Source organism: Hypomesus nipponensis, chromosome 9 (assembly GCF_054491055.1).
Source record: "Hypomesus nipponensis isolate SF chromosome 9, ASM5449105v1, whole genome shotgun sequence".
In the NCBI taxonomy this organism is placed as follows: Eukaryota; Metazoa; Chordata; class Actinopteri; order Osmeriformes; family Osmeridae; genus Hypomesus; species Hypomesus nipponensis.
Window position 1 is genome coordinate 24,981,164 of NC_140369.1, and position 24,015 is coordinate 25,005,178.

The following is a 24,015-nucleotide window of genomic DNA, read 5'->3' on the forward strand; positions in this document are numbered from 1 at the left end:
CAGGAGGCAGACCTGCAACCAGTGCTACACTGCCGTGCAAAGGCAAAAGACCGTAACTTCAATTTTGTCGAAAATGATTTTTTTTCATTTTCGGAACAGTTAAGGTCTGCTTTATCATGTGACCAAATATCTTAAATGAACTCGTCTGTTTTTCAGAGAAAATAAGGTTGTTGTCTTCACCGTAACTTCCAAAAGCCTGCTTTGGCTTTAGAAATCCAATGCAGAATGCCGTAACATCAGTTACGGTTCTTTGCCTTTGTTTTGCGGCACTCAAAAACGTTCTAATGGAGTTACGGTTTCAATTGAACTAATACGTAACCTAGCAACAATAAACACATCTAGCATTAGCCCAGCCTACTCGCTGGCATTCAACACCAAACATCCCAAACATGAGTCGTTTGCAAGTATCTTACACTGACAGTTAAATCAAAAACACTCTTGTCTTGTGAGTCTTGTGACAGGTATCCACGTGTATGTTACATTGGCTTATAAAATACAGAGTTTATATCGTGATAAGCAACTAAGTGAGCGAAGAAACGGAAGTTACTGTATTTTGCCTTGGCATGACCACTTACGATAGACTATAGTATACTACTGTAACTTCAAAATAGGGGTCAAAAGTGCAGTTTAAGATCAACAATTTCAAACATTTCTAATTTAGATAATGTATAATCACTAAAACATCAAACTGCTAGATTTCCAGTGTCCTACCTAAAATACATTTGGCAGGACAACTACTTTGAAAGTGCAAAAACTTTGAAGTAGTTTTTCTCAGTTCTACACTTCGGCGAGTTACGGTCTTTTGGATTTGTAGGGCAGTACAGTGGGTAGAGGCACAGGTGAGGCCACCATGGGAAGAGATAACAGCGCTCTCACTTGCAACCAAAGGGTTGTGGTCAAAGTTTGAGAGACTGCGGCTGGCGGATGGCGTGCTCCAGCGGGCATGGAAAGAGTCAGCTACAGGGGAGGAGAGGTGGCAGGTGGTGGTCCCAAAAGCGTTGCGGGAGGCTGTGCTCCAGAGTACTCATGGAGGGGTGGGGACTGGACACTTTGGAGTCACAAAAACACTCCGCCGCCTCCGTCAGGGCTTTTACTGGGGGCAGCACAAGAGGGATGTTGAGGACTTTTGCCGCCGCTGTGACAACTGCACAGCGAGAAAGGGCCCCACAGGCCGCTCTCATGCTCAGCTCCAACAGTTTCCAGTGGGGGCTCCCATGGAGAGGATGGGAGTGGATGTAGTTGGCCCGTTCCCCACCACATGGAGTGGAAACCGCTGGGTGCTCACGGCCATGGACTATTTCACAAAATGGCCCGAGGCCTATGCTCTGCCTGACCAGGAGGCAGAGACCATCGTCGACGCCCTGACAGAGGGGATGTTCAGCAGGTTTGGAGCGGCAGAGGCAATCCACAGCGACCAAGGCAGAAACTTTGAGTCCCGTGTGTTCGCCACCATGTGTGAGAGGCTGGGAATGCACAAGACCCGCACTACCCCTCTCCATCCTCAAAGTTATGGCCTCGTGGAACGCTTCAACAAAACGTTGGGACAGCAACTGGCCATCGTCTCTGCCAAACACCAGCGTGACTGGGACAAGCACCTGCCTATGGTCCTCATGGCATGCCGCTCCGCTGTCCAAGACTCCACCTCCTGCACGCCTGCCCTCCTCATGCTGGGGAGAGAGATCCGCACCCCTGCGGAGATGGTGTTTGGTCGGCCCCTGGATAGCCCTCCTGTTCCCCCGGGACTGGAATATGCCCGGAGACTCCAGGACCGGCTGGAGACAGCCCACACCTTCGCCAGGGGGCAACTGGTGAATGCAGGCGTGAGGCAGAAGAGGAACTACGACGTGCACACCCGGGGTAGGCACTTTGTGGCTGGGGAGCTGGTCTGGGTTTACAGTCCCCTTAGGAAAAAGGGCAGATGCCCCAAGTTGGACAGTCACTGGGTGGGACCCTGCAGCGTCCTGGAGAGGGTAGGGGAGGTGGTTTACCGGGTGCAGCTTCCTCCTAGGGGGAGAAAGGTGACACTGCACCGGGACAGGTTAGCCCCATACAGAGGGGCCTCTTCACCCCAAACCCCAGGGACCCCCACAATTACCCTCTCTGGCCATGACACTCCCCAGGCACCCACCCCCAAGCGCCACAGACCAGGCTCCAGACGGCCCACGCCCCCTGTCTCCCTCCCTGTGTCCCCGTGTGGTTCCCCGGAGCCATGGACTGTATTCCCCATTCCTGCTTCCTTGTCCCCCATATCCCTACCCTTGTCCCCTGGTTCTCAGAGGGTCAGCCCTCTGCCACGGGTGGAGCCTCCTGTTCCACATCGGGACACTCTGCAACCTTCACGGTCACGCAGGCGAAGGAGATCTCCGGGTCGCTTCAGAGACTGAAGGGATGGGGCATTGTTAGGACCAGGTTTAACCTTTTTAGCTCTCTCTTACGCCTGGGTTTCAAGAGAGCTGGTCGCGTTTGTTCTGCGTGTCCTAATACGAGTACGAGTCTGTTAGTTGATTTGGCGTAGGCTACGGCCAAACAGTAGCCTTTGTTAACTTGAATAAAATATATCGATTCTGTAACGTCATTGCATGCCTGTTGCTTCCAGACCAAAGCTGGTCATTACAGTATAGAAACAACAACATAAAACAAAAATGTTTATACTTCTTCGAGCCTGTCGGCATTATCATCGTTTAACACTTTGTCAGATTTTCATTAAACGAATCATGGTGAATTCACTCAACATGTTTGATCTTCATACATAGGCATCATCATAAGTATCATGATCATGATCATTCATCTTGTCATAATCATCATCAGCACAGTCTTGCAATTGCTGATACATAGTCTTGGTAAGAGCTGTGTCAATCAAACGTGTTATTAAGCCTCTAATGCATGGTATACAACAACAACCACAAGTAATGAGCACAGTCACTGCTACAGCAAGGGAGATAAACTGTGAGGAGATGAGTGTCCTCCACCGGCCAAACCAGCTCTCCATCATACGAGTGAATGGATCCTCAATCCCAGAATTCTCTGCCAGCTCCTCTGAAAGAGATGTAAGACCCTGCAGAGCTTTTGTTATGCTCCCATCAGGAGAGGTGTTATTAGGGATAAAAGTACAGCAATGTGTGCCAAACATCTTACAGACCCCTCCTCTCTCTGCTAACAACATGTCCAGGGCCATTCGGTTCTGCCATGCCATCAGGGAAGTGGGGCCCAGTTGCTCTGCAATACCTTTAACAGCATCTCTAGTGTAGTTGACACATCTCTGTTGGTTGTAATAAATGTAGTTAATCCAATCAACATTTTTATCAATAGTTGTCCACCAGAATAAAAAGGATGCAAAGCCTGCCGCCACCTGATTTCTTGCCTTATATTCATTAGGAACACCTGGTGGCACACCTATAACATCAATATCAATATGAGGGTCAAATGCTCCTCCTGGCACCTTAGCACGCTTCTGCCTGGTGATACCCTGCCCTGAGAGTCGATCAGATAAGGTCTTAAAATCACATGTGTGGAACAGATGAAATGGCATGAGTAGTTGAGTCAATGCACAGCTTCCACGCCACTTAGCTGGCAACTTAGGGCCCAATGTCATGTCCCTACACAGCCACCACAAATCTGGGTAACACTTTATTTTGATGGTCCATCTGTTGACACACTATAGGTTATCAGTAACTACTCAGTAGCATGTCAACAGATATGTAGTTATGCATTCAACTAACTGTCTGTAAACTATCAGGTGCATTTCAAGTGTTGATCTACAGATTTTACTGAAAGTGTCTGCTGTCTTTCAAAGCTTGTTTTCAACAGGTAATTAAACAATATTCAACTAACTGTCTGTAGATAATTGATAATGTATTGATTCTCAACTAAAGATAATGTGCTTCTTTTCTTCATTATTTACAAACTATTAGAAGGCATTCTCCACTAAATGTTTGTAGGCGTGTTTTAGGATCATCCAATTAAATGCCTATAAACTATCAACAGAACACATATTTATTTGTGCATAAAGAGGAAGGTTTTGCTAAACTGATCACTAACACTGGTTAACTAAAGTCAATACCAGGCTATAAAGTACAGTAAAACAAAAATGATAGGCAACAAATGAAAGGGAAAAAAGCTATTTTATTTTTACAACTTTTGGTCAGGTGGTCAATACCTGACCAAAAATAAAACATACATACAATCACCACACTGGCAATGTTTCTTTTTTCAAATCGAGATGCCGCCCCCAAACCGCAACACGGATATGTGACTTGGCGCCCTCTGCTGGTGATGCAGGACGGTTAATTCATGGATGAACTTGGGAATTTGCCGCCCCCCCTCGTGATGCGGCCCCAGGCAGCTGCCTATGTGGCCTAGGACCGGCCCTGGTGGGAGTGAAGAAGAAGCAGGTGTGTCCTAAGGTCTCCCTGATATACTGTCACTGATGGTGGGAGTGTTCCCACATCATAAGCCTCTCCTGTTGGTAAGAAGCAGGTGTCATCTCCCTGATATACTGTCACTGATGGTGGGAGTGTTCCCACATCATAAGCCTCTCCTGTTGGTAAGAAGCAGGTGTCATCTCCCTGATATACTATCAACAATAAGGAGATAGTTTTACATTGTGATTGTAGTGGTATATAAACTATTTCAAAATGTTGCAAAACACATTGTAGACCTGTTGTATCTTTCTCATCAGTCAACTTAAAAGGCACTGTACCAAGTTGTGGTCTTGCTTTTGCACGGGCAAGACAATTCGACTGACCATTCTGATGGGCTGTATACATCATCCACTCCAACCATTCATTTCTATCAGTCAACCCTGTTTCCAGAGCAAGTTTGTCTTCATACGTGAAGTTCTTTAAGTACTGCACCTTAAACCTGTTATCTGAAGAAGGAGATGCACTTGTGAGTATGGGGGACGGGTTGTCAGTTGAAAGTCTAAAGTGTCCTAATGGATCAGTTCCAGACACCTGTGCACCTAGTACATCATTCCCTTCATCACTTTTAGTCACAGTCTTTATGATAATAAACAGCAGGGCGCATTTCCCTGGCAGGCATCCCTCAGAGGTCAACCCTCCCACTATGGTGAAACCAGGTTTAAGGTTGGAGGCCCCTGCTGGGTTATGCCCCCAATCCGGTCCTGTGTTGGCAAACACCTGATGCCATGAATTACAGGGTGTGACGCAAACATATTTACTAGGATGTTGCCAATCTCGTCCTTGTCTCCAAGGTGTCAGGCCACAATTAACAATGTTACAAAGGTCTATTTTGACGAAGCAATCTTTTCCTACTGGACACTGGATGATTACTGATCGATCTATCACTGAAACACCGTTTACCATCTGCCTCTTCTGTGGTAGGCTCCTGGTTATGAGAAATCTCCATGTCATACCATAATAGTGGAATGAGTCCTATTATGATTGACAATAGGAGTAGGCTACATAATATACCACGAACACCACAGTATTGCGGACAAGCACCTGGATGCCACATTTTGATTCTACCTTTCCCTGTTCACTGTCTCCTATCGTTTGAACCTATTTAGTCTACACCCTATGTCTCTGTTGGCCGTTGGTTTCTTCAAGAGAATGACTCCCCTTTGTAGTCAGACTTGTGCCTCAAGACTGTGGTGCGTAACTAATCTGTTCCTGGATCAATGTCCCTTACTTTCTTACAATGTGACAAATGTGTCCAGGACGTCCTCTCTGCTACTTTGACTGCAGTGGGTGTGGTGAGCAGTACCTGATATGGTCCTTCCCACCTGGGACTTGACCAGCTCTTTCTCTCAATGACCTTAATCAGCACCCAGTCTCCTGGTTCCACTCCTCCAGAATTTTGATCCATTGAATCACCTGGAATAGAATTAGCACAAGCAACTTCTTTTTCTATTAGCATCTTCTTCATGTATTCTGCCAGTGTCTGATCTGCTTCCTCATCATTCCTTGTAAAAGGTTTAAGTTGTGGTATTATATATGGTCTTCCACAAATCATTTCAAATGGTGTCTATCCTGCTGATGTTTTAGTAATGCATATATTCAACACAACCAATGGTAAACAGTACATCCAATTCTTCCCTGTCTCTTCCATGGTCTTCCTCAATTTACCCTTCAAAATACCATGATGTCTTTCCACTAAACCTGCTGATTGTGGGTGATAGGCACAATGATTTCTCACTACATATTCTTTCTGGTATCCCAAACCTTGGAATCATGTCCTTTACTAATGCTTTAGCCACTGTTAAAGCATCTGGTGTCGAGCTCGGGAATACTTCAATCCATTTTGTAAACATGTCAATAATAACTAAACAATATTTTCTTCCTTGACACTTATTTAGTTCAATAAAGTCCATGCATATATATTGAAATGGATATTGAGATTTTGGAAATTGTCCTCGTTTTGGTCTCTCATTCCCTTGAGTGTTGTGTCTTGCACAGATAGGGCAGGCTAAACATTTTTTTTTTAGTAGTTTATGAACCCATAGGCTGTAAATACTTTGGTTATCAGTCCTACCATCCCCCCTGTTGAGACATGATTCAGTCCATGGCTCAATACAGCCGCATAACGGAACAGATTCTTCGGCAATATAAACTTGCCGTCTTGTCATTTGTATAACCCATTTGTAATGGTTGCCGCGTTTGTTAACCATTTAGTCTTTTCAGATTTAGGGGACACATCTTGCATATCTCTCAACACTGTCTCATCTAAATAGCTCGGTGTATCTGATAGTGTTAACATATCCTGCATAGCTGCTTCCTTTGCTGCAACATCAGCTTTAGCATTACCTATTGAAGTTGGGTCTGTTTCTCCAGTGTGCGCCACACATTTGCATATGGCTACTTTCAGAGGTAACTGGATAGCATCAAGTAATGCAAGTATTAGATCTTTGTGGTTTATGTCTTTTCCTGTTGACGTAACCATACCTCTATTTTTCCATTGTTGTGCAAACACATGCACAGTTGAGAAGGCGTACTGGCTATCGGTATAAATAGTCACAACTTTTCCTTTTGCAAGTTTTAATGCTTCTGTGAGGGCGATTAATTCAGCGGCTTGAGCTGAGTCATTTCTAGGAAGTGGTTTAGCCTGTAAAACTTTGGTTTGAGTAACTACAGCATACCCAGTAGCATTTGTTCCATCAGGATTGTTCCTACTGGACCCATCAACATACATTGTGATGTCACTGTCATCATAGGGCGTGTCTTTCAAGTCAGCTCTTGGAAGCACCTTCTCAGAAATATCTGCCAGCCAATCATGCCAATCTCCATCTGTGGCTACCGGCACTAGAGTGGAGGGATTAAGTGTGTTACATCTCTCAACTGTCAAATGTGGCGGAGACAATAATACCGTCATACAAGATACATGTCTAGAAGGTGATAGATAGGAAATCTTATTCTGCAATAGGATCACTGACACAGCATGAGGTACTCTTACAGTAAGTGGATGAAATAGTACTCTGGTCGCACTACTTTGAACCGCCATAGAGGCCGCCACAACTGCTCGTACACACGGGGGGGAAGTGCTCTTGCTAAAGAATCTAATTTCGTAGAATAGTAGGCCAGTGGTCTCTCCTTTGTCCCATGTGTCTGAGTCAAGACAGAAGTCATGTGTCTGTCTTTACAATCAACAGTTTGGGTAAGTGGTTTTGTATAGTCTGGCAACCCCAATACAGCTGAGCCCACTAAAACCGTTTTATCTCCACAAATGCGTTATCCGCCTCTGGTGTCCATTTTAAAAGGTCCGATGCTGCCATCGGTGACTCATAAATCAGCGCAGTTAGGGGGCGGTATTGGCTGCGTAATTCGAGATCCAACTTCTACAGAAATGAGTTACCCCTAAAAACGACATCATTTGTTTTTTTGTTCGTGGTTTTGGTGCTTGTAAGATAGCTGTTTTTCGGTTTTCATCCAAACATTTTCCCTCCTGCGTAAGATTGTAACCAAGGTACTTAGCGGTGTTCTGCCACAATTGTAACTTGTCCTTACTTGCACGGTGTCCTTGTTCTGCTAAGAACTTCAACAATGTAAGTGTATCCATTTTACAATTCTCTTCTGTATTGGGAGCAACCAAAAAATCATCTACATAAAGGTAAATCTGACTATCCTTTGGTGGTGTAAATTTGGCCAAATTAGCAGACAATAGCTTGTGTGGTGTTGTGTAGCTTCAGAGTAACGACAAGCAGGATGACATGACAACTCTTTACTCAGAACTGTCAGCAGCATCAATAGTGCGAGACTTGTAGCATGGAGGTTCACTCTTCTTCTGCCCCCCCCCCCATGTACGTAAACTACCATTCATCACGGACTAGAGCCTCCTAGTGGTAGCACAATATAGAACAGTATTACAGAACACAACATCTCCTCTTTCTGTAAAAGAATACTCTTACTTACTTCAGCACTAAAATAAAAGAGGTAAATATGATCCAGCATAGGATGACAATTCAAAAAGTGGTAACGGGTCATTCCTACCAATGATCAAGTGCACACAGCATAGTTTAGTGTTAACTAGAGTCCGGTGGCTCGCGGTGGGCAGACGCCTGTACCTGTAAAGGAAAAAATGGGGTACCCGTGTCGAATCCCGGTCACGACTATGTTTATTACAAATTATTTATTGTATTTCTTTCAATAATACCATTTAGTGGCACTGGTTATCTGCTATATATCAAACCAATGTAAAAGGCCATACTGAGATGCCTCTAATCTACATCTAAAATTGCAGTATTGTACATTACAAATACATCATAATTGTATTTAGCCTTGTTAATTGTGTATTAACAAGATTGTGTATTGTCCGTAGGCACTATTATCATTGTTTGTATATTGTCTGTATTGGTTGAGAGTCCCAAAAGGCTTGAATCTAATGAATCTTGAACTAATCCAGGCAACTGGTTACACTGAAAATATATCCTTAAAATAAGCAAAGGTTTTGATGGAATATTTTTTTTTTATTTATTCTGGTAAAAACCTCTTATATTGGGGATTTATTTTCAGTGTAACCAGTTGCCTGGATTGGTTTGCGCCACTAAATGAAGACATTTGTACAGATGAGTCTTAAGGGGTCAATGGTAATCAATAGTCTGATCCATCTCCATTTTCATACATCATGAACATTTATTTGATGATTAATTGTGATACAAATAACTGAGATGAACAGACAATCTTATTTTGGCCATTTATTGGAACATGTAATCAAGGCTTGTACAAAAAAACTACATTAAGTGCAAAACAGTCATATTATTTATTTGAACTATTTACAACAATTTTTTATATACAGTTTGCCTACTTCCCCTTCTCCTCAGCCCACCTCTTCTTCTCTGCCTTGTAGAAGGCTGATTGTTGAAACTCCCCCCAGGTCATTTCAGCATTCATTCCATATGCCTTGTACAGGGACAGCACCCTGGTAGGACAGTAAATGTACCTGCCCGCCACACCCCGGAACGAATGGTACACATGGGGGCTTTCTGGCCCCTGCTTGATGGGCTTGCGGCAGAACTTGCAGAGCCGACCGGTGGGCTGCTGTTCTGCCGCTCTCCGTTTCCCCCGCAGATCAGCCAACCTCCGTGCCTCTGCTGACCTGAGCTTGGCTGCCTCAAGCTCTTTCCCAAAGAAAGGGGTGTCCGCAAAGTCCTCAAACGGCATTCTGGGGTCATTCAGGCCTTCTGCTGCATAGAGCTTGTGGACTCTTTGTGAGCAGTAAAAGTACTTGACCTCCCCAGACTGGTAGAAGAGGTGGATGGAGGAACCGTCTCCCTGGTATCGCGACTTCGGCTGGCCACAAGCAAGACAGTTCCTCGTCTTCTTTTTGCCCAGCTGCTGCTGTTGTTGTTGTTGCAGTGCCGTCTGCTTCTGGACGATGTCCCGCACCATGTCCTCGATAGCAGCCTTGGTCAGAGGGGCCTCCTGGGGATCTCTCCCAGGTGGATTGACCGCAGCAGGTGGTATGGTCACCACCGGCACGCTCTTGGTCTCACTCTCTGCCGTCAGGTGCTGCCACAGCTGCTGCGTCTCCAGGAGTTTCTCTGGGCTGGTGTTCAGGGACGTGCTGGCGTTGGTCCGCTTTGCCCAATGCTTCACATACTGTGAAATGTGTTGCTTTGTTGTTGGATGCAACAGGCTATTGGGATCACGGGAAGCAGCCTGCACCAAGCCAGCTTAGTCACTGTCCACCCTCTGCAGGAAATCCTTGGACCCTTGGTGGATTCCTATGAGGCCGTCGATGACCTCCTTCATGGCCTCTGTCCACCGGGAATGGTCCAAGACGTACAGAAGCCCGCCTGCCTTGATGGACATTGTGCGAGCAGCACGCGGGTTTGCTGTGATGGGCAGTGCAGGTGTCGTTGGCAGACCTGAAGACAAGTAGAAATAACACATAATAAATATACAATCTTGCTCTATCAAGCATCAGTGCAACTTAAGTGTTGCATCTCATTCACATTTTACTAGCAGATGTGTAAAATGAGCGATATTTGCAAAATAACCTTGAGTGGCGGTTAATCGGTGGGTTGGCTGGACTGTGGTCTGGGGCAAGACTCTAGAAGCCTCTCCAAAGATGTCATCCTGCAACAGAGGTAGTTCATGCATTTCAATTATTTAAACGTGTGCTTAGTCTGCAGGTATAACCTGTGTAAGTTTGAAAGGGTAAATTACAAAGTGCTATCAATGCAACTTACATTGTCTTCTGGCGTGATGAAGGGCTGGTCGGCGACCACCTGGTCAGCCTCCTCTTCCTCAGCTCCCTCTTCATCAGCCCCCTGGGACCTGTTCTTGAACCAGTCCAGAGGCACGGGGCGACAGCCTGGCTCCACATACTGCAGGCCAAATCTCTCCCCTGTGTCTCTGTGGCTCAACTGCAGTGCAGGGTATTTGGCATGGCCGGTCACCCTCTCCGATGCCACGTTCAGCTGCATGATGAGCACTGGGTCAAAGACTGCAGGTAGCTTCACGTCAGGTAACTTCAGATCCACCAATCTCTGAAGGTTCCACCGTGCCATGCCCATCATGCCTTGTGCCTGGAAGAGCTCAGAGGAAACACAGTTGCCTGTGATCCACCGTGCCTGATGCGAATGGAAGCCCTCCTGTTGGGAGGTGCCTCTCACAGGGATCCACACTGGCACAGCTGCTCCTTCACCCTTGACGTGGTTGAGCTGCACTGTTCCTCCGTGTCTGTAAAGGATCCCGTCCTCCTCCTCTGGATCACTCAGGCAGCCTCTCAGGATGTGCACCCTCTGGAGTCTCCACAGCTTCAGCATGGACGGCTTGAAGAGGTAGACACCATTGGGATCTGTCTCTAGGAAGAACTGCTTGAGGACGCTCTCCACTCTCTCCAGCAGCTCTGTAGGTTGTGGTACCTTACAATTGAAAAAAGTATTACAGATGATTTCATATGCATTAACGGAATACAGAAATGAAATTACGTATTTTTCTTATTTATGTTATAACATAACAAGCATTATTAATGTTATGAACATTCAAAAGTACCTTGGTCCGGCAGTGTTCCCGGATATGCTGCTTTGTGGGATTGGCAGGCCTGATCCCACAGAAGGCGTATGCCTCCGTCAGCCTCTGCAGGTCGGTCTGGTCCACCACACAGAATGCGGCACTGAGGAACCGGCAGAAAGTGCTGTGGAGTGTATGGTGCTCTGACACGCACTCCCTGGAGAACCGCCGCATGCAATGGAAAAGGTCCAGTTTGACAGTGATGTCGCTGCTGTACTTTCCCCGGGAGGCACATGAGTTGGTCAGGTTCCCAGATGTTGCCTCCGTCACCACAGCTTCCGTGGTTTTCCATGAATCCCAGTGGAGGTGCTCCTGGGGGTCAAGGTTTGGGATCCGGAAATCGGCACAGCAGTCCCTGCTCACACAGTGAGAGAGAGAGAAGAAACAATTTAATTAATGATAGGCTTTGAGTTTCTATGTCACTTGCATACAGTTACTCTCCTGTAATTATATAGTATATTATATTTTGCTAAATGTTTCTGTCCTATGTAGAATTGAATAAAAAAGCTGTGATCTGGCTTTTACCTGTCCACCCACTGGTACTTTGCCTTCGGCAGTCCAGCTGAGTCGTAGCGATGAGACAGCCCCTCGTACATGGGTTCCAGCGACCGATCACTCTCTGACTGAAGCATCACCCAGGACAGGATCATCCAGTTCTCGTTCATCACGGAGTACGAGGACATGGTTCCGGATGAGAGCACCACCTTCCGGGCCACCTTCCGAGTGTGGTCAGCTCGAATGACCTGCCCAAAAGTGCCTTGTAGGACAAGAGTGAGGGTCTTCTCCTTACGGTGGTACTCATGCACGAGGCAGTCTACTAGGTAGCGGGGACTGATGGCTACCCCACACCAGCCATCGGTCAAGTCGTAGGTACCAAAGGGATCAGGGGTGTTGTCCTTCCGCATGGTGCCTGTGATGGTCTTCTGCCCATACAGGCCGGAGTCACCATCTTGCACATTCTGCACAGTCAACAGATAGGCAAGGTGTGCCCTCTCGTACCGTAGGTGCAGAGCCTCATTCAGCTGATTTGCCATGTCTGTGGCCGACCTCCCTGTGCGACATAGCTCATCCATTACTGTTTTGCAGATGGCTTTTTTGTGGGTGAGAAATGCTGGCAGGATGTTGCAGAAGAGTTGTGGCAGCATTTCCATCCACTGGGGTTTGTCAGCAAACCAGTACCTCTTGCATGTTTTGCAGTTCAGCCGAGAGGCCAAGATGTAGTACTGGCCGCTGGTCCCAATGATGACCCGGGGTCGCCCAACTCCTGCCGAAACCACATGGGGAGTGGAGCAGCCGTAGAGGCAGGGTAAAATGTAATTGTTCCTCACTCTCTCCATAATTGCATGCTCCGGTTTCCAAATGAAAAATGGATGTAGCTGGAAGTACTTGGGAGATGGCATATCATAGACTGGATCTATGAGTTCTGGTTGGGGTGGATGACGCCACAAGGAGATCATACCCATCAGATGTCGTACAGGTCGAGATCCTGGCCAAAGTCCCAAAGATTCCATCTCCGTTTTCATCCACATCTTCTGGTTTTGGGAGCAGTTCCACTGGCTGACGTCTTGGTCCTTCCTATGGAGTGGTGGTGGGATGGTAGACGGAGCTGGGGTAGGTAGAGCACCAGCTGCGGCTGGAACAGGACAGGGTAGAGCGACAGCAGCAGACGTGGCAGGAGATGGAGCAGAGAGCGGTGGCATGGTGGCTGCAGACAGCACAGGAGCCGGTCGGGGAGAGGCTGCAGGATGACAGATGATAATGATGAGCAACTACATTCTGTAAACAACAGACTAAATACATAGATTTTTAAACATATAAAATATTATTAAATACTTTCAAGTAATTATATTATTAAATAATAGTGACTCATACCTTTTGAGATAGCAGTGTTTGCTGACTCTGTACACAGGCCCAGGGCAAGCAACTCGGGCGGAACTGGCACTGGAGCCTTCACTGGAACTGGGGGATCTAATGACAAAATATGTATACAGCTCACAACCTGTCTTTTTGCTACCGGGACTCCTGCCGGGACTGCAGTGAGAGATGACTTTCAAACACAGAGTTAAATGAGGTAAGTAAGTTATGTTTGATTAAATCTTGTATCTAGTTAGGGGCATGTGGACATCAATATTAACCTGGCAACAAAGAGGTGAGTCCATCACCCTGGTCTGGTCTGGAGAGTGTGGCTGCTGGTTTACTCTTTTCTATTACAGAAAACACAATGTTATTCTCAACATCTAACATTGTAGCTCAAGCAAAACACAACATATTCTTTGTAGTATGTTTTTAAATTGCAAGAGATTCAGATGTAGTCCTAGGAACATGATCATTTTACCTTGAGCAGTGCTGGGGTCCAGTCTGTTACCAGGCGGTTTAGACTGAGCAGCGGATGGATTCTTATATCCTGAAAAATAAGACACAAAGTTAGTCACCGTGTAAAAGTTATATTTCAGACTGACAGAGGCAAATTGCATGTGTGCTTTGTTTGCATGTAAGAACTTCTCTCAATTGGATCTGTCAGCAACTATCAAACAGCTTTGATCCTAAATAAATAATTGTGTTCAAAAACCTGTTAAGCAAACAATGCAAACAGTGGCATGCACATTCATGCAGTCTTTCATGCAGAGTATAAGACAAATAACACTTACCCTCGACGAAGAGCCTGTAAATTCATAATGGGAATCATGCAGAGTATAAGAAAAAAAACACTTACCATCAACGATGGAGAGGATGTAAATTCATGATTGGAGTTTTGAAAGGCAGAACACCATAAACATTGAACAAGGCCAGGAACGTGGCGTGAACATTGAACAAGGCCAGGAACGTGGCATGAACATTGACCAAGAGTCATGTCTTGTTTCCAACAACTGATATGCAAAGAGACCTCGGCCTGCTGGTCTCTTATTCCTGGGAGATGAAGATGCACCTGAAGACAGGGCAGCAGCTAGTGACAAAGCAGAGATTAAAAGATGTACAACATGCTGTCAAGTAGCAGTTCAAAAGCATATTGCTTTAAATGTGTCCTCAGTCACACACAACTAGGCCCACAAAAGAACATTCACTTACAGCCCTGCTTGACCATCTTGGAGGGGGAGATGTTCAGCATGGCTTGCTCCAGGTCTTCATCTTCATCCATGACTGTGGTGCAAACAGGAAAGAAACTTAAGAATGTATTCCTTTCACTGTACAATAGTTACATTTATATCCTATCTGTTACATGCTTCAAATGAAAGTTAACCATAATCACGAGCATTAAATGACTTATAATAATTAAATAATACTGATGACCTACCAACGGCTTGGCTGGAGGCGAGCAGAGGAGAGGACATGGATGCATCCTGGGTCTTCTTGGTCAGGTACCGCTTCAGTTTGTCCATGCTAGTTCCCGGAGTGGTGGTCCGGGACAGAACGAACGCTGCAAAGCCATCTGCCCTACCCTCCCAGACGTCACCCCAGGTCCTTGTTGGCATGCGGCCAAAGCCAACCTGTTGGTCCTCCTCCACTGAGCTGACAGCCCCGGTCCTCCTGGCCTCATACTCCAGCACTGCCTTGATTTCCTTGAAGGAATTGGCATACCCTACAAAGGACCGCAGGCTGTCTTTGCTGGGCCCATCCAAAGGCACGCCAGCTGTTTGCTCCTTTTCAAATTGTTTAATGAGGTACAGAGTGTACCCTACATCATTTTCAAGGAGCCATCTGAACAATTTCCCCTTATACTTTCCAAACTGTAAAGTATACTCCCCCAACACCTCAGTTTGGTCAGACACATCCCCCCCTCTGTCACGGACCAAAGAGCACGCCCTTGCCCTCATCTGTTCCTCCTTTATGGGTGCTGACTTGTCCTTCAGAGAGACAGAGGGGTCCTTCCAACGCTTGGCTTCCTCAGTTGCATCTTGGAGAAGGTAGCCATGTGACCCCTTCCGAAAGACCACCACCACTCTCCCAGGATAAAAACTAAAAACTTGCTTAGACATCTGTATTTAAAAGAAATAACACATTCAATAATTACAGCAGATTACATTTCAAGAGGGGGTGGTAGCCAGAGTATTTTCAAACAACACTGCCCTACAGTAGATCTGTATCTATTCGGTGAGTGTGCTTTCTTGAGGTGAATGTGCCTCATCTCAACTCCCCCATCCCCCTCAATGTCCTTTGTCTTGCAATGTGTATTCGCTGCGAACAGCTCTCTTCTAACATGACTTTTATTCACGATTCACTGTTAATTTTACATAACATGCTGGCAAACCATTGTCGGTATATTGTTAGTAACTAACGTTACTGAATAACTTTGGGAAGTTATAGTAGTACCAACGTAACATTGCATTAGTGGCTACTGTACATACAGTTTCGTTCATTCATACTGTTAGATAGAGTCATAGCGTGCTCAATGTTGAGTTTTCACAAAGCAGAGATTAGTAAAATAACATGTTCATTCATGATCTTTAGATCTATCCAGATGGATATCTTACCTCAATGCAGATCGACGTGTACTGTTCTTTCAAAAAATATTCTGATCTGAGACGCTTCTCTCTATCGCGTAAGAAAACCGCGAAACAGCGCCCCCCAAATCCCCATAGTGGCCACACATGGTAGTATTCGATATGGTTAAGGATAGCCATAGAGAATGAATGGGAAAAGTTAAGGAAGTTAGAGGTATAACGTGGTCCCGGTTCTTGGGACACCACCGGATAGAAAATCAGGAAATGACGTACTCGAATGAAGAGAGTTCGTGTAACTTCGGTTCTTTATCAGGAAATGACGTTCCCATATGAAGAGAGTTCGTGTAACTTCGGCTCTTTAAATCGATTTTCATTGGTTTGAGCGTTTCCATGGCATTCAGAAATACAACCGCGCAAATCGAAATATTTCTGAAATGCAGGAGCCGGCATCAAACAAAACAGGTACTTTAAGTAGCAACTTTTGTCAAAATATGTGTATTTTATTACTAGAATTTGGTCGCTTTTGAAGTCAGAAGTTGTTTGCAAAGTAATTTGTTTGCGAGTTTTTAATTAATGACTGATAAGGCCGTCAGAGTTCTCCTTGATGCTAGCTAACGTTGTTAGTTATTGGGTTGATGCTAACGTTGTTAGTCACTTTTTTGCATTCAGATACATGTAGGAACATCTATCTGTATTACATGCTTAGACATATCCAATGTTTATCAGTGTTTATTATGACCAGACCATCCTCAAATCTCAAAGCAGAACAGCTATTTATCAGCCTGCCTTTCCCTGAGTGTGCTTTCTGCCTACCAACCAGTACCCAGTAGGGGTACTAGTAACCCCTACCTCCTGCTCTGCATCCAGCGCTGGGCCCAGCCTCCTGCTCTACATCCAGCGCTGGTCCCAGCCTCCTATCCCTACCCCCTGCTCTGTATCCAGCACTGGTCCAGCCTCCTAGCCCTACCCCCTGCTCTGCATCCAGCGCTGGGCCCAGCCTCCTGCTCTGTATCCAGCACTGGTCCAGCCTCCTAGCCCTACCCCCTGCTCTGCATCCAGCGCTGGGCCCAGCCTCCTGCTCTACATCCAGCGCTGGTCCCAGCCTCCTGCTCTGTATCCAGCACTGGTCCAGCCTCCTAGCCCTACCCCCTGCTTTGCATCATGCGGTGGTTCCAACCCCCTTGCTCTGTATCCAGCGCTGGTCCCAGCCTCGTAGCCCTACCCCCTGCTCTGTATCCAGCGCTGGTCCCAGCCTTCTACCCCTACCCCCTGCTCTGTATCCAGCACTGGTCCCACCCTCCTGCCCCTACCCCCTGCTCTGTATCCAGCACTGGTCCCACCCTCCTGCCCCTACCCCCTGCTCTGTATCCAGCACTGGTCCCACCCTCCTGCTCTGCATCCAGTGCTGGTCCCAGCTTCCTACCCCCTGCTTTGCATCATGCGGTGGTCCCAACCCCCTTGCTCTGTATCCAGCGCTGGGCCCAGCTTCTTACTCTGCATCCAGCACTGGTCCCACCCTCCTGCTCTTCATCCAGCGCTGGTCCCAGCCTCCTACCCCTACCCCTAGGCCTTAGTGGCCTCTGGCCACTAACCCCTGCACTGCACCCAGCCACTAACCTCATTATATGTTGTTATTATTATCGTGAAATGTTTGTGTATGTTTGTGTAAGTAACTGATTATTGTTTGTTTTGTATTTAAGGACCATCTAAAAAAAGACGGGCCTTCGAGGCCCTAAGTCAGGATCTCCCTGGGCAAGTTTCCAACGTCAAGTATGATGTTAAACGTATCCCTGGACTACTGAGACGTAAATCTGTAAATACCAATCTTTTGTTAGTTTAGTAATGTTTTACAGTTTTACTTCAGAAAGAAGGATCGCTTATCCACGTTGTCCTATTTGTGTTGCTTTAAGGACCACAAGAAGAAATCCGTGAATACCGGTGTTGGTGTTGATGCGGGCGTTGGTGTTGATGCGGGCGTTGATGCTGGTGCTAGTATTGGTGCTGGTATAGATGCTGGTGCTGGTGTTGATGCTGGTGTTGGTGCTGGTATAGATGCTGGTGCTGGTGTTGGTGTCGATGCTGGTATATATGCTGGTGTTGGTGCTGATTCTGGTGCTGGTATAGATGCTGGTGCTGGTGCTGGTGCTGGTGTTGATGCCAATTCCACCATTCATGAGAACAGGGTAAGACAGTTATTTGTGAAAATATTGACAATTTCATAGGATTCAATGTTTACCTTTTGGCCAGTGGATAATTGTGAATTAAAGATTCGGTATCTCTGTTTACCTACCTGTAGAGGATTGAAGCATATCTATGTATTCCATCCCAGGTACCACTGTCTAGCGATCTAGACAAATACATCTGCCTTCTGTTGGAAACAGAAAACGTTATGTTGGTAGATGAGGAGGGTAAAGTGTTCATCATCAACACATTCAACCATTCCACCAAGCGTCTTAATGTGAGTCATTTTTTTTGCCCACTTTATACTTTATAATCTATTTGACGGCAAGTGTCTTTGAATGTCTGTGATGAAGCATGTGATTATATTCTTATCTTTTCTTGAATTGGCAGAATGATGATTTTGCCATAATCACTAGAAGAGCCATGCAGTTTCCAGAGGGCTGCAGGTGGATATATATGTGTTCATGCAATGACCACCATGCCAGGCACATCTTGGCACTGTCTACACACGTGGACACATCCTTTGATGGTATTACGTTTATATTGTACTTAATATGTTAATGAATGTCCAGTATGTAAACTCCCCTTTTACAAATATATCTGTTATCTCGACCATGACAGAGTTGGCCTGGGTGGACTGTCTCCACATCAAGGCATTTAATGGGGTTTTGCCCAGTATTGAGGATGTCCCGGATAGTCCCAGTGAAATGGGTAATTATTCACTTCTCTACTCCATGCCTCTAAAATATAGCCAAAGCATCACAACATTTTGTTTAAACAGCTGCGTTATTTGGACCAATGTTGTTACGGAGGCAACAGTGGTTGTTTACTGTACTATTTATTTTCTTCTCAGAGCACAGTTATGCTACTAATGGAACAACAGAGGTAATGGTGACAGTAATTGGTAATAGTCGTGCCATACAGTAGGTAACTTCATGTCACCAATTGTTCTTTCTCACTGTAGAACAGCAATGTCAAACGTATTCCGTTTGCCGGCAGTTACTTTGTTGTTGAAAAAGATGGATATGCAATCATCAAAGTGAGTGCTGGCGCAATGAGGTGTCAGACGTGCCGTTTGCACCAGAGGAACTGCTGCCACGTGCAAATCCTGCAGGACATCCTCAACGATGAAGCACACCTTTTATCGTTAGGGATTAAGGAGGCAATGAAAGAGGGGTCTCTATACCCTGACACTGTGAAAGAGGCTGTTTCCACAGAACCAGTCCTCTTTCACATTCCTTTACCAGATAGGGTATGTGTTTGTTGACCATGTAGTTTTGTAAAAGGTCTAGGTATTTTTCCCCTCTGTATATGATCCGATTCTGACTCAATTTCTGTTCCAGGTTCGTTATGGGACTGCTGTTCCTAATCTTCACAAAGAGAAGGATGGAGTGTTCCTCCTGTATCCCACCCCCAAGGAACAATGTGACTGTGGCAGGCCATTATCATTGACCCCTCAGAAAGATACACATTTGTACACCAGATGCCATGTGTACAAAGTGAAAGGTATTCACTGAGAATTTTCTAGAACTATTAAGATTTTCCAAAGGTTTATTTCTGACATGATGATTGGTTTTGTACATGGAATGCAATTACAATGTGTTTGTTTTTTCCAAAGGCCACCAACTCACATGCACAATGTGTCCCAAAACTCATAACTATGATGGTGGATGTGATTTCATTCTAAACATGGGCACATACATGGTGCACCATGAAGTCCTCAGGGACTATGTTTATCATTTCCTAAATTCAAGGCAAGTTAACTAAATATGATATGTAATTATGTGTAGAAACACAGATTATTATCAAACCTTTGGTGCTCAACATGTTTGTTCTTTATCTGTTACAGCACAACAATGTACAACTTCTTAGAAGTGTACAACACTCATCTGCGAGATGCAGGGACACAGGACTCTCTCCAGATGTCCTACCGCAAGTTGAGGGATGCAGTCATAGCCTTTTTGCAGCTTCTGTCTGCAGACTTTAGCTGGGGATTCAAATGTCCCATCTGCCAAGATAACTTCAAGTTAGTTCTGTAACAAAGTTGCAAATGGTCTGGATATACAGCCATGAAAATAATTAAGAGACCACTTAACATTGATTGTGGACTTTGGAGTGGTCTTTAAATTTTTTCCATGGCTGAATATCACAACAATGTTTGGAGCTTGTAATTAAGTATGTGATGTATGTGTACATTGTCTCAATAGTGAGGTTGTTATGGATGGCACCTCTTTGGGGTATCAGCAGCGGTATGGCCTCAAAGAAAGGCTTGTTCCTGGCCAAACTGTAATGAACAGTGGAAGATAAGTCTGTGATTTTCTTGTTTTAATCATTGTGTGTCTCAGTGTGTGTGCACGCCAATGTTACCTCTATAATTTTTACATTTAAATGATTAAGGCCTTATGTTATTATGACCTTTCTAAATTTGTTTCTCCTTCATTCAATTTACCAGTCACAGAACGCGAACTTTGATTCCTGAGCCAGACCTCCGTAAGCTGCTGCAGCGCTACAGTGCAGACGGGCTCCTCCCTGGAGAACACAGGGAAATGATGTCACAGAGTGCCAAAAGCGCCCCATTCCTCCTGCCCCTTTTGCAGAAGTTGGCCCTGACTTCACCCACACACGCAAGTGAGCCCTACCGCCCTCTCTTAACACAAGTCAGCAAGAACTCCCCTGCCTGTGCTCTGCTACATCCCAGTAGAGAACTCGGGGAGTTGATGTCAGAGATGGAGGGATTGAAGTACAGCCAGATCGAGCGGCAACCAGCACTTTTAGGGAAACTTGCCAAGGAATGCCCTTTGTTTTTTAGCTTGGTTGGGATGGAAGGGACTTTTCCTCAGGAGGTGGTACCCATCTTTCAGTGCCTCTATAAAAAGGCACTGGAAACAGTGTCCACACCTCCGGTCTCGACACCCCTAACTTCCCCAGAGGATCCTGGGCATTACTTCCCAAATCTGCCTCCTGTGAGAGACAGAGGCTTGTACACTACAGACAAGTGTAAAAAAGAGGCCAGTGACTGTAGGAAGACAGCAGGCAGACACCCTAACCTGATCCCTGGCATATTCACCCTGTTCTGCACACATGGTGAGGTTACTTTACTTGAACATTGACATTACACTATTGAAATTAATGAATACTGCTGGTAAGGTTATTGAGGTTTTGTTTTACTGTTTTGTTACACAATGGAATGTTTTTTGTACTTCAGGTGTTTGTCTTGGGTTTTCAATAATGGAGCAAGTGGAGTCGGTGAACGTGCCGTTTACCATACTCCGGACACGTTTTCGACAATGTAAGTTCAGGTTTTGCTTAGCATTGGTGTGACTAATTATCTGTGAATTTGTTGTCCGTAATCATCTGTGTGCACCCCATTTAGGCCCCAAGACAGTCATATATGACAACGCCTGTCAGCTGCAAACCTACTGCTTGCGGAGGGACCCAGGTTTTTTTAGAGAGACTTGGTTTCTTGTGGATCGTTTGCACTGGCGCAACCACTCAGGTGATTTGCAGTGCTTTTTATTCCGGGTACTTGCCTTTTTATATTGCAAATGCGAGTCAATGAAACTGTTGTGTTTTTTAATTATTTAAGGGTGTAACATTGGATACAATCTGGACAGCTATCCTCAGTTCCAGAAAATAAATTCTCAGGTGGCAGAGCAGAATAACTCGCTCTTGAAGAAGATGAAAGGACAACTGTCCTACATGAACAGGGAGAACTTCATCAGGCATCTGATGCTCTTCCTGTGGCACAGATCATGCAAAGTCATTACGAAACTTTGAGGTAAACATGTATTATGCAACGTGTGTGTGGAGATGAAGACTGCAAGCATGCGCCCATTCAGACTACAATTCAATGATATATAGTTTTATACTTTTATCTTTTTATTAATTTGTTATCTACTTTTATTATCTATCCCTTCTTCACTTTAAAGGTATGTAATGACTTGGAGCAATACACCCAAGACCATCAACCAAAAGATATCGGCAGCCAACTCAACCACAATATGTCAAAAGTCATTTTTCCATCTGTATTGTTTATTTTCCCATTTTAAGTGTTTGTTTAATCAACTTGTTTCATTGGCCCTGTTACATAAACAAATTAAACAAATGTATCTGTGTTTCCTATAAACCCCCCTATCAATCTGGAAGGATATATCATTTTAAAATCCTTTCCCATATTATAAGCCAATAATCTTTATGGCGTTCAAATACAGATAGCCTATGCATAAGTACACCTTGCACACATATGTATAGGCTTAGAAATAGGTGAGACATGGATGCATTTCATTAAAGACAATCACGTAGGCCTATTAGATTTGAGCGTTTATTGATACCATGACATGGAAATGGTTTGACTTTGGCAGAATGCATGATCTAAGGCAGTGGTTTTCAACAGGGGGGCGCGGAGAGATCATTACGGCGGCGCCATTGGTTTACTTTACAAGAAAAGAATACAATAATATTTTATGTAGGCTACTCGGTGTTCTTCATGAAAATACATTTAAGTTGCCATGGAGGAGCAGTTAGTCAAATTAAAGAGTGACACCAGATTGCGACACCTCTTTAGCTCTTGCTCTGCCTTCGTTTTGGTTGAGTGTGATTACTGAATATCCTCAGTTGACTGATGCCGCCTTGACACATGATGTGGAAGACTTGGGGGGGCTTTAGTTCCAAAACGTTGAGAACCCCTGATCTAAGGGAATGACTCCTCGATGCTACCATGCATACACGACATATGAGGCAGGGAGCAATATCCCCCTGATGGATATAACATACAAACAGCAAGGGGGAGAAGGGGATGGTGCAGGGCGGCAGCAGCACTGATCATACAACAATCGGGGTGAGTGTGCGTATCTGCGCGTCCTTTTAAGGCCGTCTTATCGGTTGTGGCACAGGTGTAATGATGAGCGGGTGACGCACGCTACCCGATTGCCACAGAAAGGTTCGCTGCAGTGACAGTGGTATCGAACTTTATGTCAATGTGTTTTTGTGGATTGACTAGTAATTACATCCATAATCCGAGATTACAGCACTCATAGCCTATATTCAAATGATTGAATGAATCTATTTTGTGTCATCATGTTATCATCACAGATATGAATTGTTATATCGTATTGTAATATTCTACTGACACTGACAGATTTCCTCCTGCAAATGTGTCTAATACCCACACTCAAGCATGCCATTTTGGCCAAAAATTAGGGTTAGGGTTAAGAGTTCCTTTCAAGGTGCAGATTCATGTCTTTGTACAGTAAAAAACAGGGGTTAGTTAAACTCTCTCTTTCAATATCAAACCCCTAGCCCGAATTGGGACTCAATAGCGCCACCTAGAAGTGGTATTGTTTTTAACTGAAAACCTGCTTTGTAGTCACATATAAGCTCTTATCTTTTTGAAATTCAGATAGAAGATCCATTATCACACCCTTAATGCATTTGGTTGGAAACACATGATAAATATTAACAGAAATTGAGTTTTTAAAGATAATATAATACAATGTACGTAGAAGTTGCATTGGTGAGTGTTGACTAGAAGTGTGACATTTATTGGTGTCTAATTAACCTAAACATTCCTTTACAAGTCCGATTTGATGAGGATATGGAAAAATATAGCTTTAAAAAAAAGAACTACAAGTCCCATCATGCCCGCAATACAATTGCATTGTGAATACCCCGTATTTGTAGTCCAATTAAGGTCCGGTAACTCACTTTGGGTAGTTCTCAATTGCAATGGTGTTTTGATCGAGATTAAAGGTTGTATTTTTATTGGCTCTGCTGCAAATGTAATTTAGGGTTTATTTGGGTTAATTTTATGTGTACAGATTAACAATTTGGATCTGATGTGTCTGTGATGTAGCTACCTATGAGGATGTTTAGCATTTTATTTTGTCTGATGTCTCATATTGTCTCATATGTTATACTGTATGTAC

At 44.9% G+C, this 24,015-nt stretch overlaps 2 protein-coding genes and 1 pseudogene across 4 annotated transcripts; 1 reads left to right on the plus strand and 2 right to left on the minus strand.

Annotated features, from left to right (window-relative positions):
- Window positions 1-9,125: 9,125 nt before the first annotated feature.
- Window positions 9,126-13,955, minus strand: LOC146273949 (uncharacterized; annotated as a pseudogene). The gene is made up of 8 exons (XR_014766511.1): window positions 13,807-13,955; window positions 13,607-13,675; window positions 13,344-13,439; window positions 11,997-13,209; window positions 11,454-11,826; window positions 10,646-11,323; window positions 10,454-10,532; window positions 9,126-10,321 (listed from the first exon to the last, which is right to left on the minus strand). The product of XR_014766511.1 is annotated as an uncharacterized LOC146273949 (transcript).
- Window positions 13,956-14,201: 246 nt separating this feature from the next.
- LOC146273950 (uncharacterized) lies at window positions 14,202-16,014 on the minus strand. 2 transcript variants are annotated; one of them, XM_084704493.1, is made up of 4 exons: window positions 15,941-16,014; window positions 14,764-15,445; window positions 14,538-14,609; window positions 14,202-14,415 (listed from the first exon to the last, which is right to left on the minus strand). In XM_084704493.1, the coding sequence occupies exons 2-4, from the start codon at window positions 15,443-15,445 to the stop codon at window positions 14,210-14,212; spliced, it is 960 nt and encodes a 319-aa protein (XP_084560619.1). In that variant the 5' UTR covers window positions 15,941-16,014; the 3' UTR covers window positions 14,202-14,209. The 2 variants fall into 2 exon arrangements, with proteins under 2 accessions (XP_084560619.1, XP_084560620.1); XM_084704494.1 differs by having other exon boundaries at window positions 14,273-14,609.
- A 211-nt stretch (window positions 16,015-16,225) lies between these two features.
- On the plus strand, window positions 16,226-22,196 carry LOC146273951 (uncharacterized). Its single transcript, XM_084704445.1, has 17 exons — window positions 16,226-16,372; window positions 17,611-17,723; window positions 17,821-18,093; window positions 18,240-18,368; window positions 18,482-18,620; window positions 18,713-18,802; window positions 18,945-18,976; window positions 19,056-19,343; window positions 19,435-19,597; window positions 19,710-19,845; window positions 19,941-20,117; window positions 20,299-20,394; window positions 20,541-21,175; window positions 21,297-21,380; window positions 21,465-21,587; window positions 21,678-21,869; window positions 22,021-22,196. Exons 1-16 carry the CDS (start codon window positions 16,345-16,347, stop codon window positions 21,866-21,868), a joined length of 2,697 nt encoding a protein of 898 aa, XP_084560571.1. The 5' UTR covers window positions 16,226-16,344; the 3' UTR covers window position 21,869; window positions 22,021-22,196.
- Window positions 22,197-24,015: the final 1,819 nt, after the last annotated feature.